The sequence below is a fragment of the Lipophrys pholis genome (assembly GCF_963383615.2).
Source record: "Lipophrys pholis genome assembly, chromosome: 5".
Lineage (NCBI taxonomy): Eukaryota > Metazoa > Chordata > Actinopteri > Blenniiformes > Blenniidae > Lipophrys > Lipophrys pholis.
The window spans coordinates 32,115,691-32,133,775 of record NC_137628.1 but is presented as its reverse complement, the minus strand read 5'-3'; the positions used below and the strand labels follow the sequence as shown (position 1 = coordinate 32,133,775).

Here is an 18,085-nt window from a genome sequence, read left to right as displayed (position 1 = left end):
TTTAAACAAACTGTATCATATACAAACATAAATGTAAATATTTGTGTTTTTGTCATAAGCAAACATCCATGTAAAATAATACAATTAAGAAACATGACATTTCAACTGATTTATTTGAGTAGAACTTTAGTTTTAATTCTTCAATAATGAACAATCGATTATTTTAATGAACAACAAAAACATGAACATGAACTCCCCCACCCAATCAAAAAGTAAAATGCCCCCCCACCCCCCCAAAAAAAGTCCCATTAAAACTTTCACTTACCAGCGAGCCAGCTACTGTATCATTGCATTTCTATTTCATTTTTGCAAGTTAAACAGTATGTGCATGCAGAGGGCGTGGCCTCAATCGCTCTGCAGGGGGCGTGGCCTCAATCGCCCTGCAGGGGGCGTGGCCTCAATCGCCCTGCAGGGGGCGTGGCCTCAATAGCCTGCAGTAAGCAGTGCAGTGTGCATCTGATGGAGGAGTGTACTTGTATTAAATCTGGTTGTTTTAGCCAAGATTATGTTACAATATATTTTCTCCAACAATATTTAAGTTCCCTGTTGAGGGACAACCTTCAATTTTTAAAATGTATGTTTTATTCCCATAAATTCCTGTTAATTCCCATGGAATGTTTCCAAACTTTGAAAACTTCCCAGAATTTTGCAACCCCCCCCCCCCACACACACACACACAATGATTTTGATGTGAAATCTAAAAGTCAAATAGTCATATTGGCCTTTGCCTCTGTGTGTGTGTGTGTGTGTGTGTGTGTGTGTGTGTGTGTGTGTGTGTGTGTGTGTGTGTGTGTGTGTGTGTGTGTGTGTGTGTGTGTGTGTGTGTGTGAGACAGTGAAGCAGACTGCAGTGTCTTTACAGTAACGTCAGTTTATTGCGTTGCAGTTCTCAGCAGCTCCTTCACTCTGCAGCAGGAATGAAATGTAACATGGCACAAACACAAACACAAACACGTCACTTAAAAAATGTTAATCAACAAGAAAAGGAATGAGAAAGAAAAAACATCACAGTGTAAAAACAGTTTCCTACTTTTATGTTAGAAACACTTTCTTAAAATGAGCAACAGATCGATTCCACTGGAAAACAAGACCATGAATAAAAACATGTTTTACTTAAAGTGAGAGGAACTCTGGACTCGCACACTCTCACATGTATCACTGACTCATCAGACCACAAGTGGCCTCAGCCAATCAGAACGCAGGACGTAGTCACACTGGTCCAGGTACCTGGTTCAGTCCCCCCCCCGGCTCTGCAGACTGGTGGAGTCCCTCGATGAGCAGTCAGGGTCCAGGACGTAACAGAAACATCTGCTTACATTCACTAAAGCTAAATTACAACAGCTCCATAATCCCAGCTGCTCTGGTGGGAACCCAGATGTTCTGCTCCCACAAACTGCAGCAGATTGAAAAGTTTCCTCGAGTACTGCTGCGAGACTAGAGTACTGCAGCAGGGAGTATACCCGAGTACTGCTACAGGACGGGAGCACTACCACAGGGAGTATACTCGAGTACTGCTCCTGTGTCCCTTTATACATGAAAATAACACTGACTGGATTTAGTTTGATTAACAGTGTGAGTGTAAAAATTAATTAATAAAAAAACAAAAATGAACATCAAATGAGAATCAGGAGGAAAACTGTGCAGAAACCATCAAAACAAGAAAATCTCTTGTTTTAGAATCAAAACATGGAATGAAAATAAAGTGGAATGAGGCCACAGGAGTGCAAACACAGCGTGTACAGACAGGAAGTGATGGAACGAAGGGGGGGGTGTGTGTGTGTGTGTGTGTGTGTGTGTGTGTGTGTGTGTGTGTGTGTGTGTGTGTGTGTGTGTGTGTGTGTGTTCTGCAGACATGTCTCACATGGGGCTTTTCCACCAGAAAAGAACCAGGTGCTAGTTTGGGGTCAGGGCTGGATTCAGCACCAGTTCTCCAGGCTCCACCAAAGCCCCGGGGCTATCAGGGGCTGAACGGGTGCTGAGCCGGCCCACATCGTTACTGGGCCAGACCGGGGCCTGACACGTCATCAGCTGGGGGCGGAGTTATCGCTGCCTAACAGATTCTTAACTGGCATTCTGAAAACTACAGCAAAGACGGAGCCCCGGATGGTTATAGAGGAAAATAAATAATAACACGTAAGAAGGACCAAACCGATGAAGACAGTCCGTCTCCTCGTGTGTGTCTGAGCGCTGCTGGCGCTACTGTGTGACTCAGTGACGCACAACGTTTTGGAGGTTCTCACTCGGCTCCATTGGCAATGAAAAAAACCACCGGTTCTTTGGCGGTGCTCATTTAAGAACTGGCCCTGGCACCTGAACTGGCTCCTGGTTCTTTTTGGTGGAAAAGCCCCATCAGTCCCTTGAGTGTTTGCTGCTCCTTCAGTGTGAGTCTAAGTTCTCGGACGTTGGGGGACTTTGAGGGGGTCGGAGGCATTGGAGGACTTTGAGGGGGTTAACTAAAGACTTTAAAGCAGGGGTTCTCCATTCCGGGCCTTGAGGGCCGGTGTCCTGCATGTTTTATGTTTCTCCCTGTTGCGACACACCTGAATCCAATAAGGGGCTCGTTACTTGGCTTTTTTACAAGCTAGACGATGATCAGCATCAGATCGAGGTGAGCTGAAGCTGGGAGAGCTGGAACGTGCAGGACACCGGCCCTCGAGGCCCGGAATTGAGAACCCCTGCTTTAAAGGAACCGTACAGACGAGGTGGCCGAGTTGTCTGAGCTAAGACCTCCAGCTGTCCATTTCTCTGCTCCTATTTGTCCTTCTTTGATTCGGGCTCCTGCGGCCCCCCCGGGTGTCCGGCGGCCCCGGGCTGGTCTGGCTCGTCCTCCTCGGGGACGGGGGGGAAGTGGGACGGGCTCAGCATGTCACCTTTGTTCTTGCCGAGCTTCTTGGACTTCTGGTAGAGCTCGTTGAGGTTGAACTCTCGGATGATGTTCTCCTGGAACAGAGCAGAAGGTTCCGTCACGTAAATGTTCCCACACTGAGATTTTAACAACCTTTAGTCGTCACAGCCGCTCACTGCACAAGACGAATGTCTGCAGACTCTACCAACACACACACTTGACGGGGGGGGGGGGGACACTGGACTGTGTTTACACCAACAACAAAGATGCACACAGAGCTGTCCCCCACCCCCACCCGGGCTTCTCCGACCACATCTCCATCATGCTGGTCCCTGCCTATCGTCCTCTCCTCAGACGCCACTCACCAACACTGAGGACCATCACAGTGTGGCCCAGTGATGCTGTCCCCACACTACAGGACTGTGTAGAGACTGACAGATCTTCAGGGAGGCAGCTGCCTGCTCAGGAGGGGTGGACCTGGAGGACTACACGTCAGCTGTCCTTGGCTACATCAATAAGTGCACCGAGGATGTCAGCAGCACCAGGACTGTAACACACTATCCAGACCAGAAACCCTGGCTCAATGCAGAGGTCCGGTCAGGTCCTGTGACAGAGTGGCACTCAGAGCGGCGAGGAGAGAGCTGAACGCGGGAGTGAAGAGGGCAAAGGCTGCATACACCCAGAGGTTCCAAGGACACTTCACATCCAATGATCTAAGGAGAATGCGGAGGGGCAATAAAGTGCATCACAGACAATAACATCAGAGGGGCACAATGCCCCAGGGACCCCTCTCTGCCCGACGCACTCAACACCTTCTACGCCCGCTTCGAGGACTCCAACACCTCCCCCAGCATCAGATTCACCACTCCACCAGGAGAAGAGCCCCCCAGTGTGACACCAGCAGAAGTAAGAAAGACCCTCCAGAGGATTAACCCCCGCGAAGCTGCTGGACCCGACAACATCCCTGGAGGGGTGCTGAAGGACTGTGCACACCAGCTCACTGAGGTGCTGACGGACATTTTTAACACCTCTCTCAAGCAGGCAGCAGTCCCCACCTGCCTGAAGACCGCCACGATCATCCCAATCCCCAAAACGTCCACAGTGACAGGTCTGAATGACTATCTGCCGGTAGCCCTCACCCCAATAGTCATGAAATGCTTTGAGAGACTGGTCATGACCCGCATCAAAGACTCCATAGACATCACTGTGGACCCGCACCAGTATGCTTTTAGGAAACACCGATCCACAGAAGACGCCATCCCCTCTGTGGTCCACACAACTCTCACCCACTCAGAGAACAAGGACTCCTATGTTCGCCTGGTCTTTGTGGACTACTCCTCAGCTTTTAATACAATTATTCCACACACCCTGATCCAGAAGTTAAACATACTTGGACTGAGCTCCACACTGTGCAACTGGGTCCTAGACTCCCTAACAGACAGGCTGCAGTCTGTGAGGATCCACGACGTCTCCTCCTCCCCCATGCCTCTCAGCACCGGCCCCCCCCAGGGCTGTGTGCTGAGCCCCCTCCTGTTCACCCTAAGTCTTATTTTCTGCCGCCAAGCAGCTGCCATGCCACACGATGATACAATAGGACAGGACGCTCTCCACAACGCATCTGTAGACGGAGGTCAGGACTGAGCTCCCCAGTCTGGCGCGACTCAGCCTCCTGAGGAAGTAGAGGTGCTGGTGTGCCTTCCTAATCAGGCAGGAACTGTTGGTGCTCCAGGTGAGGTTGTCAGTGATGTGTACGCCCAGGTACCTGGAGCTCGAGACCACTTCCACCGCAGTCCCTCCGGTGTGCAGGGGAGGAGGGACCGCGAGATGAATATCTGTTTAAGATATTACGAGCAGCAAGCAAGAAAGTGATTCTCAGATTGTGGTGCAAAGTGGAGCCGCCGACCCAGGAGCAGCGGCTACGCGCTGTGGAGGAATTATTTGTAATGGAGAGACTCACTCACAAACTAAGATTAGCTGAGTCCCAATTTGAAGAAAAATGGACTGATTTGAGGAGGACAGAGGAGGACACCACCACCACCGGATAATAGAGACATTGGTTGATGAAAGGTGGATAGATTTATATCTGTTTGCCCTGAAACTGAAACTGAAACTGTGAAAACTGAAAAAATTCAATGAAAAATGAAGTTAAAAAAAACCAAAACACACTCCATGTAAACCAAACAGGTTGTTTCGTTCAGGCTGCAGGTCGCTGCAACAGCTGCCGCTGTGACTCCCCACATATCACACACAATCCGACCGATACTTTGACTGTCTGACAACCCGACCGATTTGATCGTGGATTTTTACTCACGATTCTCCTGTGATTCGATGTTTCGTCTCAGACGGACGAAAAATCTTCCCGTTTGAGGACAGTGGACACTTAACAGTCAGGACTCCTGGACCGCCTGGTCGGCACTGGGATCACTGCTGCTGGTCCTGGTTCACTTTATTCCTCACTAACCGCCAACAATTCATGCAATTAAAGAACCACAAGTGTGGGTGTTGGGGCGCGTCACTGGGTGTCCTCCAGGAGTCGGTCTTGAGTCCACTTCTTCTCACATTTACCTCCTTCCCCTGGACACATTCCTCAATCACCATGGGGTTATGTTTCACTGCTATGCTGGTCGACATCTCCTCCAAACCGTCCCTCATCACCTGCTGGATGAGCAGGAACCTCCCACTGCAGCGTCCTCCTCACCAAACTCATTAACAGACTGCAAATCATTCAGAACTCGATCTCCCGGATCATCACCCCTGTTCTCATCCAGCTCCACTGGCTCCCCTACAGGGACGTGGGACAGGTTAGTTTTACCCTGCTGATGATGTGTTGCTGAAATAGTAATCCTGCCCACAACAATAAACTACCAGCTTCAGGCAGGGTGACTCTGTAATGTAAAGTACTCAGTTACAGGTACTTTAAACAACTATTACTCAGATACTTTGCTCACCAGATAACAGCGGTGACTATCTTAACAGAGTGGTCCCACCAGGAGGTGCAACACCTCCACCTGCCCCAGGCCTCCTCCTCTCACCTCAGTGAAGCTCCAGGACACCGCTCGGCCCTTTTTGTCCACCTGGGGGCGTCGCATCACCTCCTTCCCCCCCTGGAACAGTACCAAGGAAGGCATCTGCTTGGACAGAGGAGAGGCGGACACCTTGTACCTGTAGAGAGAACAAGTTGTGAGGAGCAGCTGAGACAAATGCAGACAACAGCAGAGAGAACAGCTGAGAGGAGCAGCAGAGAGAACAGCTGTGAGGAGCAGCGGAGAGAACAGCAGAGAGAACAGCTGTGAGGAGCAGCTGAGACAAATGCAGACAACAGCAGAGAGAACAGCTGAGAGGAGCAGCAGACAGAACAGCTGTGAGAAGCAGCAGACAGAACAGCTGAGAGGAGCAGCAGACAGAACAGCTGTGAGGAGCAGCGGAGAGAACAGCAGAGAGAACAGCTGTGAGGAGCAGCTGAGACAAATGCAGACAACAGCAGAGAGAACAGCTGAGAGGAGCAGCAGACAGAACAGCTGTGAGGAGCAGCGGAGAGAACAGCAGAGAGAACAGCTGTGAGGAGCAGCTGAGACAAATACAGAGACAACAGCAGAGAGAACAGCTGAGAGAACCATAGGCGGCACCAGGGGGAGCTTGGTTCTGCTGCTTTTTATGTGTGAAGATTATAATTTGTTGCCTGGTTAATTAATAAATACAACAATAGAACATGTATTTTTTTTAAAGACTAAAGAGCAGTGTAACGTGATTCAGCCAATCGCTGCAGTCCATACATTAACCTTTGAACATAGAACTTCCAGGTATTTCAAGCGCATTTTTCCTGGTGACTGCGTAACTTACTAATAGTAATGAAACATGGAGCACCTTTCTGCAAAAAAAAAAAAAAGTGACAAAATCACTGATGACTTCACTCTGAACCACAAGAACCAACGTCTCATGGTGAGGGATGATTATTGCCTCTCTGGTGTTTGAGATCTGAACTCCTGGTTCTCTCTATGGAGTGCTAATATAATAATATGTCATTATATCCGTTGAACCAAATATCTTTCTTTCAGTGGAGGTTTTGGTGACTGGCAGCAGGAGAACACTGTGTGTGAGGCCCAAATGAAAACCTGCTGTGTGTTTTGTTTACTGTTGTTGTTGTTGTTGAGGCTCCATCAGTGACGTTCTGCTGTTAACGGTTCCATTCAGTGATGAGTTTAAATGGCAGGCTGGTAAACCTTTCATCTTCATCACTTTGGCTAAATATCTGTCGCATAATATTGTTTTAAATATCGTAGCTTTTACTGTATTTAGTACAAACAGTGTCTATGACTGTTAGGTGCTCGGTGCGCATATTGTCGGCGTTACAGTAGAAATTAAACTAGAGAACCCTAAATTCTCCTGCACCGTCACTGAAAGATCGAGCTCCCCTGTAGCACCAGTGAAAAAATATATCTGGCACCGCCACTGGTGAGAACAGCTGAGATGAGCAGCTGAGATAAAAGCTGAGAGGAGCAGCCGAGAGAACAGCTGAGACAACAGCTGAGACAACAGCTGTGAGAACCGCTGTGAGGAGCCGCCGAGAATAATGCTGAGAGAACAGCTGAGAGGAGCAGCCGAGAGAACAGCTGTAAGAACAGCTGTGAGGAGCTGCTGAGAGAACAGCTGTGAGAACAGCTGTGAGGAGCTGCTGAGAGAACAGCTGAGAGGAGCTGCTGTGAGAACAGCTGAGAGAACAGCTGAGAGGAGCTGCTGTGAGAACAGCTGAGAGAACAGTTGAGCAGAGCCGAGGTGAAACAGAGATAAATAGAACCTACCTCTTAGAAACTTCTCCATAACGTCCAATGTCCACTTTCCCAAACTTCAGCCCGGCACAGTTATACCTGCAGAAGAGGAGCAGAGAGGAGGAGTAGTGAGGAGGATGAGGAGGAGTAGTGAGGAGGAGGAGCAGGAGGAGGAGGAGGAGGAGCAAGAGTCTTACTTCAGAGACAGATCTGCGTAGACTGAGGCAAAAGACTGACACTCCGGAGACCAGTTAGCAAAAAACTCCACGATCCACGTCACACGTCCATCCCTGTCCAACTCGTCCTGGAGAATCGGAGCAAAGACACCGTCACTGTCATCATCATCATCATCATCATCATCATCATCACGACCTTCATCACAGAAACACATTTTCAGTTTTTACTCACATCGATAGTTTTGTCGCTGAAGTATTTGATGTATTCTGGTCCCATGTAGAGAGGAGGCTTACAGGTCATCAGGAACACTGAAACACACACACACACACACACACACACACACACACACACACACACACACACACACACACACACACACACACACACACACACACACACACACACACACACACACACACACACACACACACACACACACACACACACACACACACAGAGTTGTGTTTTCTAACATTGTGTCTTTACACTGAAATGAGAGGAAAATGTAGAATTGTCCAACGCCAGTTAATATTTCGTCCCTGTCTCAGTCCTACGGCTGATCACTGATAAACCCTCAGACCGTCACATGGTAATGTGGTAACCATGGTAATGGTACGCTGCCCGACACTAAAAACTGTAGATGCTGAAACACCACCTTGGTTCTCAGGCTGATGATCTAAAATCAATTCAATTGAACTTTATTTCTATACACATACACAGTAATTTCTAGGTGCTTTTAACAGAGAGACACATAACAGGTCCACATGAGCAAGCCTGAGCAACAGTGGAGAAGGAAGAACTCCCCCCAACAGGAAGAAACCTGCAGAAACCAGACTGAGAGGTGGAGGCTTCCTGCTGGCCGGGTGGGGTGAGAGGATGGAGGAGAGGAGAGGAGAGGAGAGGATAGACAGTCGGACCCTGGTTCGGGTAGGGGGCAGGGGAAGGGGGTATTGGTAGGGATTCACACCCTGAGCGGGGTTGCGGAGGGGGGGATACAAACCCTAGCCCGGGTATGGGGGGAGGGATATAGATCCTGGTTCGGGGAGGGGGCTCTGCAGACTGATTGTGGTAGGAGGCTTCAGATAACCAAATTTAATTTCTACTGTGTGAGAGAGAGAGAGAGAGAGAGAGAGAGAGAGAGAGAGAGAGAGAGGCGGGGGGGGGGGGGGCATGGCAGTGTTTGAAACAGCCCTGGATGTAAGTTTTAGTAAATAGAAAAGTCTGTGTCCGTTTCAAACACATCAGAGCATTAAGAGAGAGAAGATGTGGATGCTCATTGACAGGTTCCATGGTTCTGCCAAGGATTGGAGCCACGTACAGAACCTAGAGGTCCAACATGAGAGAAATGACAGCAGAAATGTGTTCCGTTGTTTGAAATGGGAACAAGCAAGAAGAAAGACCTGCATGACCTCTTAAACCTGAACAAGGTCAACAAGAAGTCCAAACTCCTCTGTGTGTGTGTGTGTGTGTGTGTGTGTGTGTGTGTGTGTGTGTGTGTGTGTGTGTGTGTGTGTGTGTGTGTGTGTGTGTGTGTGTGTGTGTGTGTGTGTGTCAGACTGACCGATGCACAGGGTGAGGTACAGAAGTCCCATCCTTATGTCCAGTCTGAAGAAGAGGATCACATTGGCCACTTTGCTGAACAGAATGATGTTTCCCACATGCTGCTCCACCGTAACTGAGACACACACACACACACACACACACACACACACACACACACACACACACACACACACACACACACACACACACACACACACACACACACACACACACACACACACACACACACACACACACACACACACACACACACACACACACACACACACACACACACACACACACAGAATGTAGCGTTAGCATACCTCTAACTTCCACATTATAGAGCATCTTCCTCCTAATGACTGATGTACACACATTAAAGGAGATAGTCGTAACTTCCAAGGTTCTTTTCATTTTACGTTATGATGAGTGGCAGATGGAAACGTGGACAAACAGTAACGTAATCCCACATCCTTGGAAGGTCAGAACTCGGATTGGAATTAAGTAGTAATGTTTGGTAGCTAGTACAACACAGTAAGTAAGTAAGTACACTTTATTTCTATAGTACTTTTCAGAGACATGGAGTCACAAAGTGCATCACAGTAAAAACAACAGGACTCCACAGACTTACTGGCTCTGCGGTTCTTCATCATGACGATGGCACTGAGGAACATGAGGACCTCCACCTCCCTCTGAGAACACAGGACAGAGTTAAAACCGTGCGTGTGTGTGTGTGTGTGTGTGTGTGTGTGTGTGTGTGTGTGTGTGTGTGTTTTCAATTGAATGCTTGACCTCTTTACTTTTGTAACATTACAAGATATTATTGATGATTGTTCCAAACCATAAACATGAAAACTTCTTGTGATATATATACAGCGTTGCCAGTTACCTTAAAAAAGTAATCCAATTACTGATCACTAAGTTACTTCTTTAAAAGTAACTTAGTTACATCACCGATTACTTGTTTTAAAAGTAACTAAGTTAGATTGCAAGTAACTTTTTAGTTACTTTCAGCAGCTGCTGACAACACCCCCAATTGTCTCAACATAAAATTCAACCCGCCCTGCTCACTGCCTGGCCTCCTGCTCACTGCCTGGGCTCCTGCTCACTGCCTGGGCTCCTGCTCACTGCCTGGCCCCCTGCTCACTGCCTGGGCTCCTGCTCACTGCCTGGCCTCCTGCTCACTGCCTGGCCCCCTGCTCACTGCCTGGGCTCCTGCTCACTGCCTGGCCCCCTGCTCACTGCCTGGGCTCCTGCTCACTGCCTGGCCCCTTGCTCACTGCCTGGCCCCCTGCCCACTGCCTGGGCTCCTGCTCACTGCCTGGCCTCCTGCTCACTGCCTGGCCCCCTGCTCACTGCCTGGCCCCCTGCCCACTGCCTGGGCTCCTGCTCACTGCCTGGCCCCCTGCTCACTGCCTGGCCTCCTGCTCACTGCCTGGCCCCCTGCCCACTGCCTGGGCCCCCTGCTCACTGCCTGGGCCTCCTGCTCACTGCCTGGCCTCCTGCTCACTGCCTGGCCCCCTGCTCACTGCCTGGCCCCCTGCCCACTGCCTGGGCTCCTGCTCACTGCCTGGCCCCCTGCCCACTGCCTGGCCTCCTGCTCACTGCCTGGCCTCCTGCTCACTGCCTGGCCTCCTGCTCAGACACACTTAACCTTTGACCTTCATTCTTTGTTGTATTCATGTCGGACTCGCGGCTTTATTATTAGGTTTTTACTATTACTGGTAATTATTTACCCAGAGAGGTAGCTGGAGTTGCACTATTTATCTATTTGCACTACCTGCTCTATGCGACCGTTTAATTGTATTGTTGTATTTGTGGAGAGAAAACAATCCTGCAGGTACACAACTCACGGTACACAACTCCAAATTCACTTTTACAAGTACACAAACCTTTTTCACCAATAATACCTCCATAGCAGCACGCCAAGCCACACCAAGATGTCACCGATTCTCTACACTCAACAGGAAGTCTGACATTTTGCGTGAAACATGTGAAACATGTGAAACACAATCCTCCTCGGTGGTTAATCCCCGAGGCCTGGAATGGCCGGTATATACAACACGCCTTCCCGGTGAAAACAAATAGAAATCTTACTCGAAACTCAAAGGGCGTGGCCATGGCGCTCTGATGAATATCTAACGCTTCGCCATGGAAGTGACGTGTAACTCTGCTCTACATGCTGCAATCTGTGCAATCTTGAGTCGAGTGCTGTGGGAGATACAGAATTTAATAGTAACAGCCCACATTTCCCATTGCACTCTGACAGGTCCAACTCTGCTTTCAGCTTTAATTCAAAATGTTTTCATTATTTTTTACATTGTAGATTCCCTCTGAAGGCATCGAAACTATGAATGAACACATGGAATTATGTGACGTAAAAACATGTTTTACACTGTAGATTCTTCAAATGAGCCACTTTTTGCTTTGATCGCTGCTTTACAAACTCTTGTCCTCTGGAAGAGTTTCATGAGGTTGTCATCTGGTTTTCCTTCACTCTGCAGTGCATCTCATCCCAAACCACCTGGATTGGGTTTAGGTCAGGTGACTGGAGCCAGGTCACCTGGCAGCACTCCATCACTCTCATTGGTCAAACAGCCTGGAGGTGAGTTTGGTCTCACTGTCCCGTTGAATAAGTCACTAAACACAAACCGGATGGGCTGGCATGTCGCTGCAGGATGTGGTGGTTGCCATGCTGGTTCACTGTGCCTTCAATATTTAAAATAATCCCCAACAGTGTCAACAGCGAAGACCCCCACCCACCCCTCACCAACACACCTCATCTGCCATGCTCAGTGGGACCTTCAGTTCTTAACGTAACGATGAACCATCACTTCTCTTTACTCAGCTGAGTGGTCACTGCCATAATATGAATTCTAACAGTTGTCAAATAGGCTGTCGGCTGTGAACCCACCCGGCTTCTGCAGCACAACTGATGGTCGCAGCCCCATTAGGAAGGCAGGAAATTCCACAAATGAACCCTGACGAGGCTCGGCTGTAAACTGAACCATTTCAGGTGACGACCTCATGAAGGCCAAGGGTTTGCAGCGCTGTCAACAAAGCAAAGGGTGGCTCGTTTCTAAAGATAGATCCATCCATCCATCTTCTCCCGCTTATCCGTTGCCGGGTGACGGGGGTGTCAGTCTGAGCACCGTCACCCAGATCACATTGCACCCATTAAGAACATATATGTTAGAATATAAATGTTTTAAATGATTTCATTTTCTTTTGCGTACCACATATTTCCATGTGTTCATTCATAGTTTTGGTGCCTTCAGAGAGAATCTACAATATAACTAGTCCTGAAAATAAAGGAAAAACATTGAATGAGAAGGTTATGTCCAAACCTTTGACGGGTAGTGAATATATATATATATATATATGTAAAAGGTATAAAATCTGCTTAAAAAAACCATCAGAGAAACAATATTTTCTGTCATAAAATTGTGAGTTTAAATAGTTATTCATAGCATGACCCTCACATCATTTCTTTTCATCACGATATCTTCTGAGAGGTTAACCGGAAACTTCCTGCCTAGAAAAAAACCCTCCCCCTGACCCCCGATGTGTCCTGCTGTGTCCCCTGAAAGGGCCGCGCCCCGCATCTTCAACTGAATTTAACTGAACGTCTGTGGACAGCTGCACACAGTGTCCACAGTTCAGAATATGAGGTGTTTATAACACTGGGGGGGGGGGGGGGGGGGGGGGGGGGTATTCCAGAAAGGAGGTTCAACAAACGGTGAGTCTCTCCCTGAACTCTGATTCGACCGAATCTGAGATGGAAACTCTTGAGTTCTGCGGTTCCAAAACAGCAGATCTGAATTAGTTTGATCAACTCAACCACAAGAAAAAACCATAATCAATGGAGCCCAAAGCCCCGAGTTCTTTAACCATAGCCTAGAAATAATAGAGTAGAGTAGAAATAATAAATAGGCGTAAAATCTGAATTTTATTTAAGAGAAAGGCGACTTGGAAGCAGCTAAACATGAAATCTAAAAACATCATCAGAATGAGGACGTCGTACTTTGTTGTGATTCCAGCTTTTTGGTACTTTTAGCATTTAAAGATATTTTTATTATAGTGGAGTGATACACACACACACACACACACACACACACACACACACACACACACACACACACACACACACACACACACACACACCTCTTGAGTCTCTCCCTGAAGTCGACCGACTCTGAGATGGGAAATTCTGAGTTTCCGGTTCCAGAACAGCTGATTTGAATTAGTTCAATCAACTCTCAGTATGCGAACCTTGAGTTAAGCGCAGAACCACAATAAAAAGCCATCATCCATGGAGCCCCGATACCACGGGTCACTATGGCAACAGACCCAAAACGGAGTTATTTTGCTGTAAAAGTCCCAGTGGAGAGACGACCGGGAGAAAACTGCTGTCAGAGTCGACGCACAAGTTTAAACGCATCACTCCATTAACTCAACATTTAACTTAAGACCACACAATACAGGTAGAAATAATAAATAGGTGTAAAATCTGAATTTCATTGAGGTGCAATCCAACAGGAGAAAGGCGACTTGGAAGCTGCTAAATATGAAATATAAAAACATCTTTCAGAATGAAAAAGCTTCTATGTTGATTTTAATTTTAGTATATAAATTGACGTAGGCTATTAAATAAAATGAAAGAATATTCAGGAGCTACTTCAAGTGGTAATTTAAACCAGGAACAAAATGTTGTTTGAACTTGTCCTCTGTTAATATCCTACTTTACTAAGTGAAGATTAACCGTGTTTAGACATGTTTATTAGACGTGAGTCATTTAAAATGTGGCCACACACACTTATTTACATAACCACCCCCCCCCCAAAAAAAATTCAAAACCCAAAACAAAACAATCCTGTTGTTTCAGTGCAAGGAAAACCTTTCTCACTGCTCAACACGCTGTTGCTTTACCAATATTATAAAGGAAACTACCATTTTACAAACAAATTAATGCTGTGCATAAAATGTGCTCTGATGTGAGACATGGGTCGATTCAGAAAGGAATTAATAATCAAAAAAAAAAAAACTTCTAATCTAGGCCGGAAGACTCTCTCGCGACGTAAATTATGTCAAATTATTTCTGCCTCGATGTGGATCGGGTTTGGAAATAACGGACAATCCATTTCTGGGAGCGATTCAGGTGGGAGGAGACAGTAGAAACTCAGGGTTTCCTCTACTAAACCTGCCAGTGAGCAGGTTCAGTCAGTGTGTTACTGCGGTGCCTGATCCGCAGCTTAATCCAGCTCTTGGAATGGAAAACGCAAGAGTTTCTCTCATTTCAGGGTTGACATGCTCCGAGTTTTCACAAAACCCGCTTTCTGGAATACCCCCCAGGTGTTTATTACATAGATGTTTATTTCGAATATCATGTATTTATCACACATTTCCATCGTGTTGTAACGTCGTTACTAGCAGCAGACGCTTTAGGAAGTTGGTCACCAGTTAACACGGGAACCAGTAGGTCCATAACACCAGCTCAGCTCAGCAGCTCGCCGACGTGCTTATTTTTTTAGAGTTTTCGGGCTGGTGGACGGGCGGTACTGACCCAGTCGAAGTCGCAGGAGTTCCCGTCCTCTCGCTGGGTGGTCAGGTGGTCGCAGATGCCGGGGGTCTTCCGGACAGCCAGAAAAGCTACTGCCATGAAGAGGGAGGCGACATAGTAAGGCTTCAGCAGCCACTTGTACACCTGCGGCAGGTGGTAGAGGAAGGCTAACAGCGGCGTTAACAGAGCCATCGGTCCTGCGGGAGAACCGGGACCGGGAGCGGTAAAACCGGGACCGGGAGCGGGAGAGGGAGCAACGGGACGGCCGCAGATGGAGCCGTTAGCTTGGGACGAACGGCTGAATAGCGCCGGGCTGCGCTGCTGATTCACGGACACACTGTAGCACGAACTGCTTCCGCTTCACAAACCCGCTGAAAACATTCACGTGAACCCACGGTACTCCCAAACGTACATAATTGATTCAGATTCACAGCTCGATAACAGGGGTATTCGTATACGCGCTTTAAAGGAAGTTCTTCCACTAAATATACTTTACTTTGAGTTTTATTGTGAATAAATGAGGGCGGACTTCCTGTGTGTTTGGAGCTAAATGGGCGGGACCAAGAGCCGGAGGTCAATCAGGACGAAGTGCACGGCGGCCGCTGATTGGTCAGCTACAAGCACAAGTTGCAGGTGATTGGTCACCTACAAGCACATGTTTGCAGCCGATTGGAAAACGATAATTATTTCAGTTTATTAGGATTAAAACAACCTTCGATTGATGTGTTCATTTCTAAAGTGTGTGTGTGTGTGTGTGTGTGTGTGTGTGTGTGTGTGTGTGTGTGTGTGTGTGTGTGTGTGTGTGTGTGTGTGTGTGTGTGTTGATGAAGAGAAGCAGTCCTTCCATTGTTGTCATGTTACGGTCTGGGTCTGCTGGCTGCTGCAGAGTGGAAACTGCCCTCATCACTTCCTCTAACATCAGCAGGAAAATCATAGAGGAGGAAGAGGAGGGGATGAGGAGAGGGGAGGAAGAGGAAAGGGAGGAGGAGGAAGAAGAAGAGGAGTGATTTATGTACAGTGAGGATGGTCTGCTCCTTATCCAGCATGTTATCAGGAACTGAGAATACCAAGATGGCCTCTCGTGCTCCCCCTCCTGCTCCGGATCCCCAGGCTGCTCCACGCAGATCCAGTGTTTTTTATATCAGTGGTACCATAAGCAGTGTTCCACTTCCGGTTCAGCAGCTGGTCCGGGATCAGTTTTCTGCTGTGGATGAACGGCATTTAGTCATTCACGTGAAGTGAGATCAGCCTCCCCCTGCTCCAATCAGAGCAGCTGGATAAGCCGTGGTGTGTGTGTGTGTGTGTGTGTGTGTGTGTGTGTGTGTGTGTGTGTGTGTGTGTGTGTGTGTGTGTGTGTGTGTGTGTGTGTGTGTGTGTGTGTGTGTGTGTGTGCGTGCGCGCGCGCGCGCACACGCCAAGTGTCAATTGCACAGAGTTGGAGGAACACACGCAGGGTGTCAGATGGCTCTACTTAACAAATAAAAGACCCGAGTGTCTGTTGTTCTCTAATGCTCCTTGCGCTCTCCAGTTCTATGCCTTTAACAGGGACGTCTCCAACTTTTCCATGTTGTTGTTAATACAATATTTTCATACTTTTAATTTGAGTAATGTTATTGGCTGAACAAGTAATCGAAGCAGGGCTGGGATCATGGGTATGGGGGCAAGGTGGTGGTCGAGGATGTGATGGTGGTGGCAGTAGTCGTGGTGGTGGTGGTGGTGGTGGTGGTAGGGGTTGTGGTGGTATTTGGTGCTTGGGGTGATGGTAGCAGTGGTTGTTAGTTGGGTGATGTGCTTGTGAGGGTAAGAGGTGGGTGGGGTAGTAGTGGTGGTTGGGGTGATGTTGTTGTGGTGGTGGTCGTAGTGGTGGTTCTGTGTGGACTTTGCACTTTCTCCTTGAGTATGTGGGTGTTCTTTCTCTCACGGTCCTGAAACGTGTTTGACGTGAGTTCGGGCGAGTTCGGTCTGGACCGGAGTTCTCTTCAGGGAAAAACGGTTTTGTTTGGGCGATGGGAACACTCCCACGAACTCTGAACCGGAGCAAACGAGATCTCCGGTCTGCTTAAAAATCTCGGTCTTGGTTCCTTTACAAAGGATCTTTCTCGCGGTGAGAGGATGTGACATAGTGCACAGTGCCATAGTGCGCATAATTTATTATTATATTTTTTCCAGTACATATACACTCACTGGCCGTTTCATTAAGATAAGATAAGATAAGATATCCTTTATTGTGGAGAAATGTGCAGTGGTACAACAAGATAGTACAGAGAAAGAAGCACACATAGCAGAAACTAAAAAAAGCAGATAAAAATACAATATAATAGAAGAATATGCACACGGTGCCTATAAGTGTGGACATGTACAGAATATGGGGGTGGATGTATTTTACATAGTAAATACGTTCTTATAGATTATTATAGTTATTGCACCACTTCTTGTCCAGCTGGAGTGGAGGGATATTGTCCGGTGGTGGTGTGCAGTGGTCTACTGGGAGCAGGCTTGGTTGAAGAGTCTGACTGCAGCAGGGAGGAAGGACCGGCGGAGTCTCTCCTTCAGACACCGCGGGTGGAGAAGCCTGTCACTGAAGGAGCTGCCCAGTGATGTGACGGTACCATGTAGGGGGTGGGAGACGGTCTCCATCAGGGATGAAAGCTTCTTCAACATCCTCCTGTCTCCCACCACCTCCACAGGGTCCAGGGGGCAGCCCAGGACAGAGCTGGCCTTCCTCACCAGTTAGTTCAGTTTGTTCCTGTCTGCAGCCGGAGTGCTGCTGCTCCAGCAGACCACTCCATAGAAAATGGCTGATGCCACCAGAGTCATAAAAGGTCCTCAGGAGCGCCCCCTGCAGTCCAAAGGACCTGAGTCTCCGCAGCAGATGGAGTCTGCTCTGGCCCTTCTTGTAGAGAGCTTGTGTGGTGTTGGACCAGTCCAGTTTATTGTTCAGGTGAACACCCAGGTACTTAGAAGAGTCCACTATCTCACCGGTTCACCGGTGTGGGGGGAGTGGGTCTCCGCCTGCGGAAGTCCACCACCAGCTCTTTGGTTTTACCCGCATTGATCAGGAAGATACACTTGTCCAATGTAATCCAGTTAAATACATCAGCGCTGCCATTGATTCCACATTAACAAAGCTTTGTCATTTTCAGTTTTTATTGCAAAGGTTATAGTTTGACGTAGTGTTTGTTATTGAGGTTGT

At 48.0% G+C, this 18,085-nt stretch overlaps 1 protein-coding gene across 1 annotated transcript; it reads right to left on the bottom strand.

Moving 5' to 3' along the window:
- Positions 1-854: 854 nt before the first annotated feature.
- On the bottom strand, positions 855-15,410 carry tmx2b (thioredoxin-related transmembrane protein 2b). The gene is made up of 8 exons (XM_080464001.1): positions 14,896-15,410; positions 9,964-10,024; positions 9,349-9,462; positions 8,019-8,095; positions 7,808-7,914; positions 7,644-7,709; positions 5,877-6,006; positions 855-2,939 (listed from the first exon to the last, which is right to left on the bottom strand). Exons 1-8 carry the CDS (start codon positions 15,082-15,084, stop codon positions 2,751-2,753), a joined length of 933 nt encoding a protein of 310 aa, XP_080320127.1. The 5' UTR covers positions 15,085-15,410; the 3' UTR covers positions 855-2,750.
- Positions 15,411-18,085: the final 2,675 nt, after the last annotated feature.

What these genes read in the sequence shown, in the direction of transcription:
- tmx2b (XM_080464001.1), bottom strand. Translation starts at nt 15,084, where the DNA reads ATGGCTCTGTTAACGCCGCTGTTAGCCTTCCTCTACCACCTGCCGCAG. An exon ending in TACGCAGATCTGTCTCTGAA is followed by an intron (nt 7,710 to 7,807) that starts GTAAGACTCTTG and finishes CCTCTTCTGCAG; the next exon opens with GTATAACTGTGCCGGGCTGA. An exon ending in TATGGAGAAGTTTCTAAGAG is followed by an intron (nt 6,007 to 7,643) that starts GTAGGTTCTATT and finishes TTCTCTCTACAG; the next exon opens with GTACAAGGTGTCCGCCTCTC.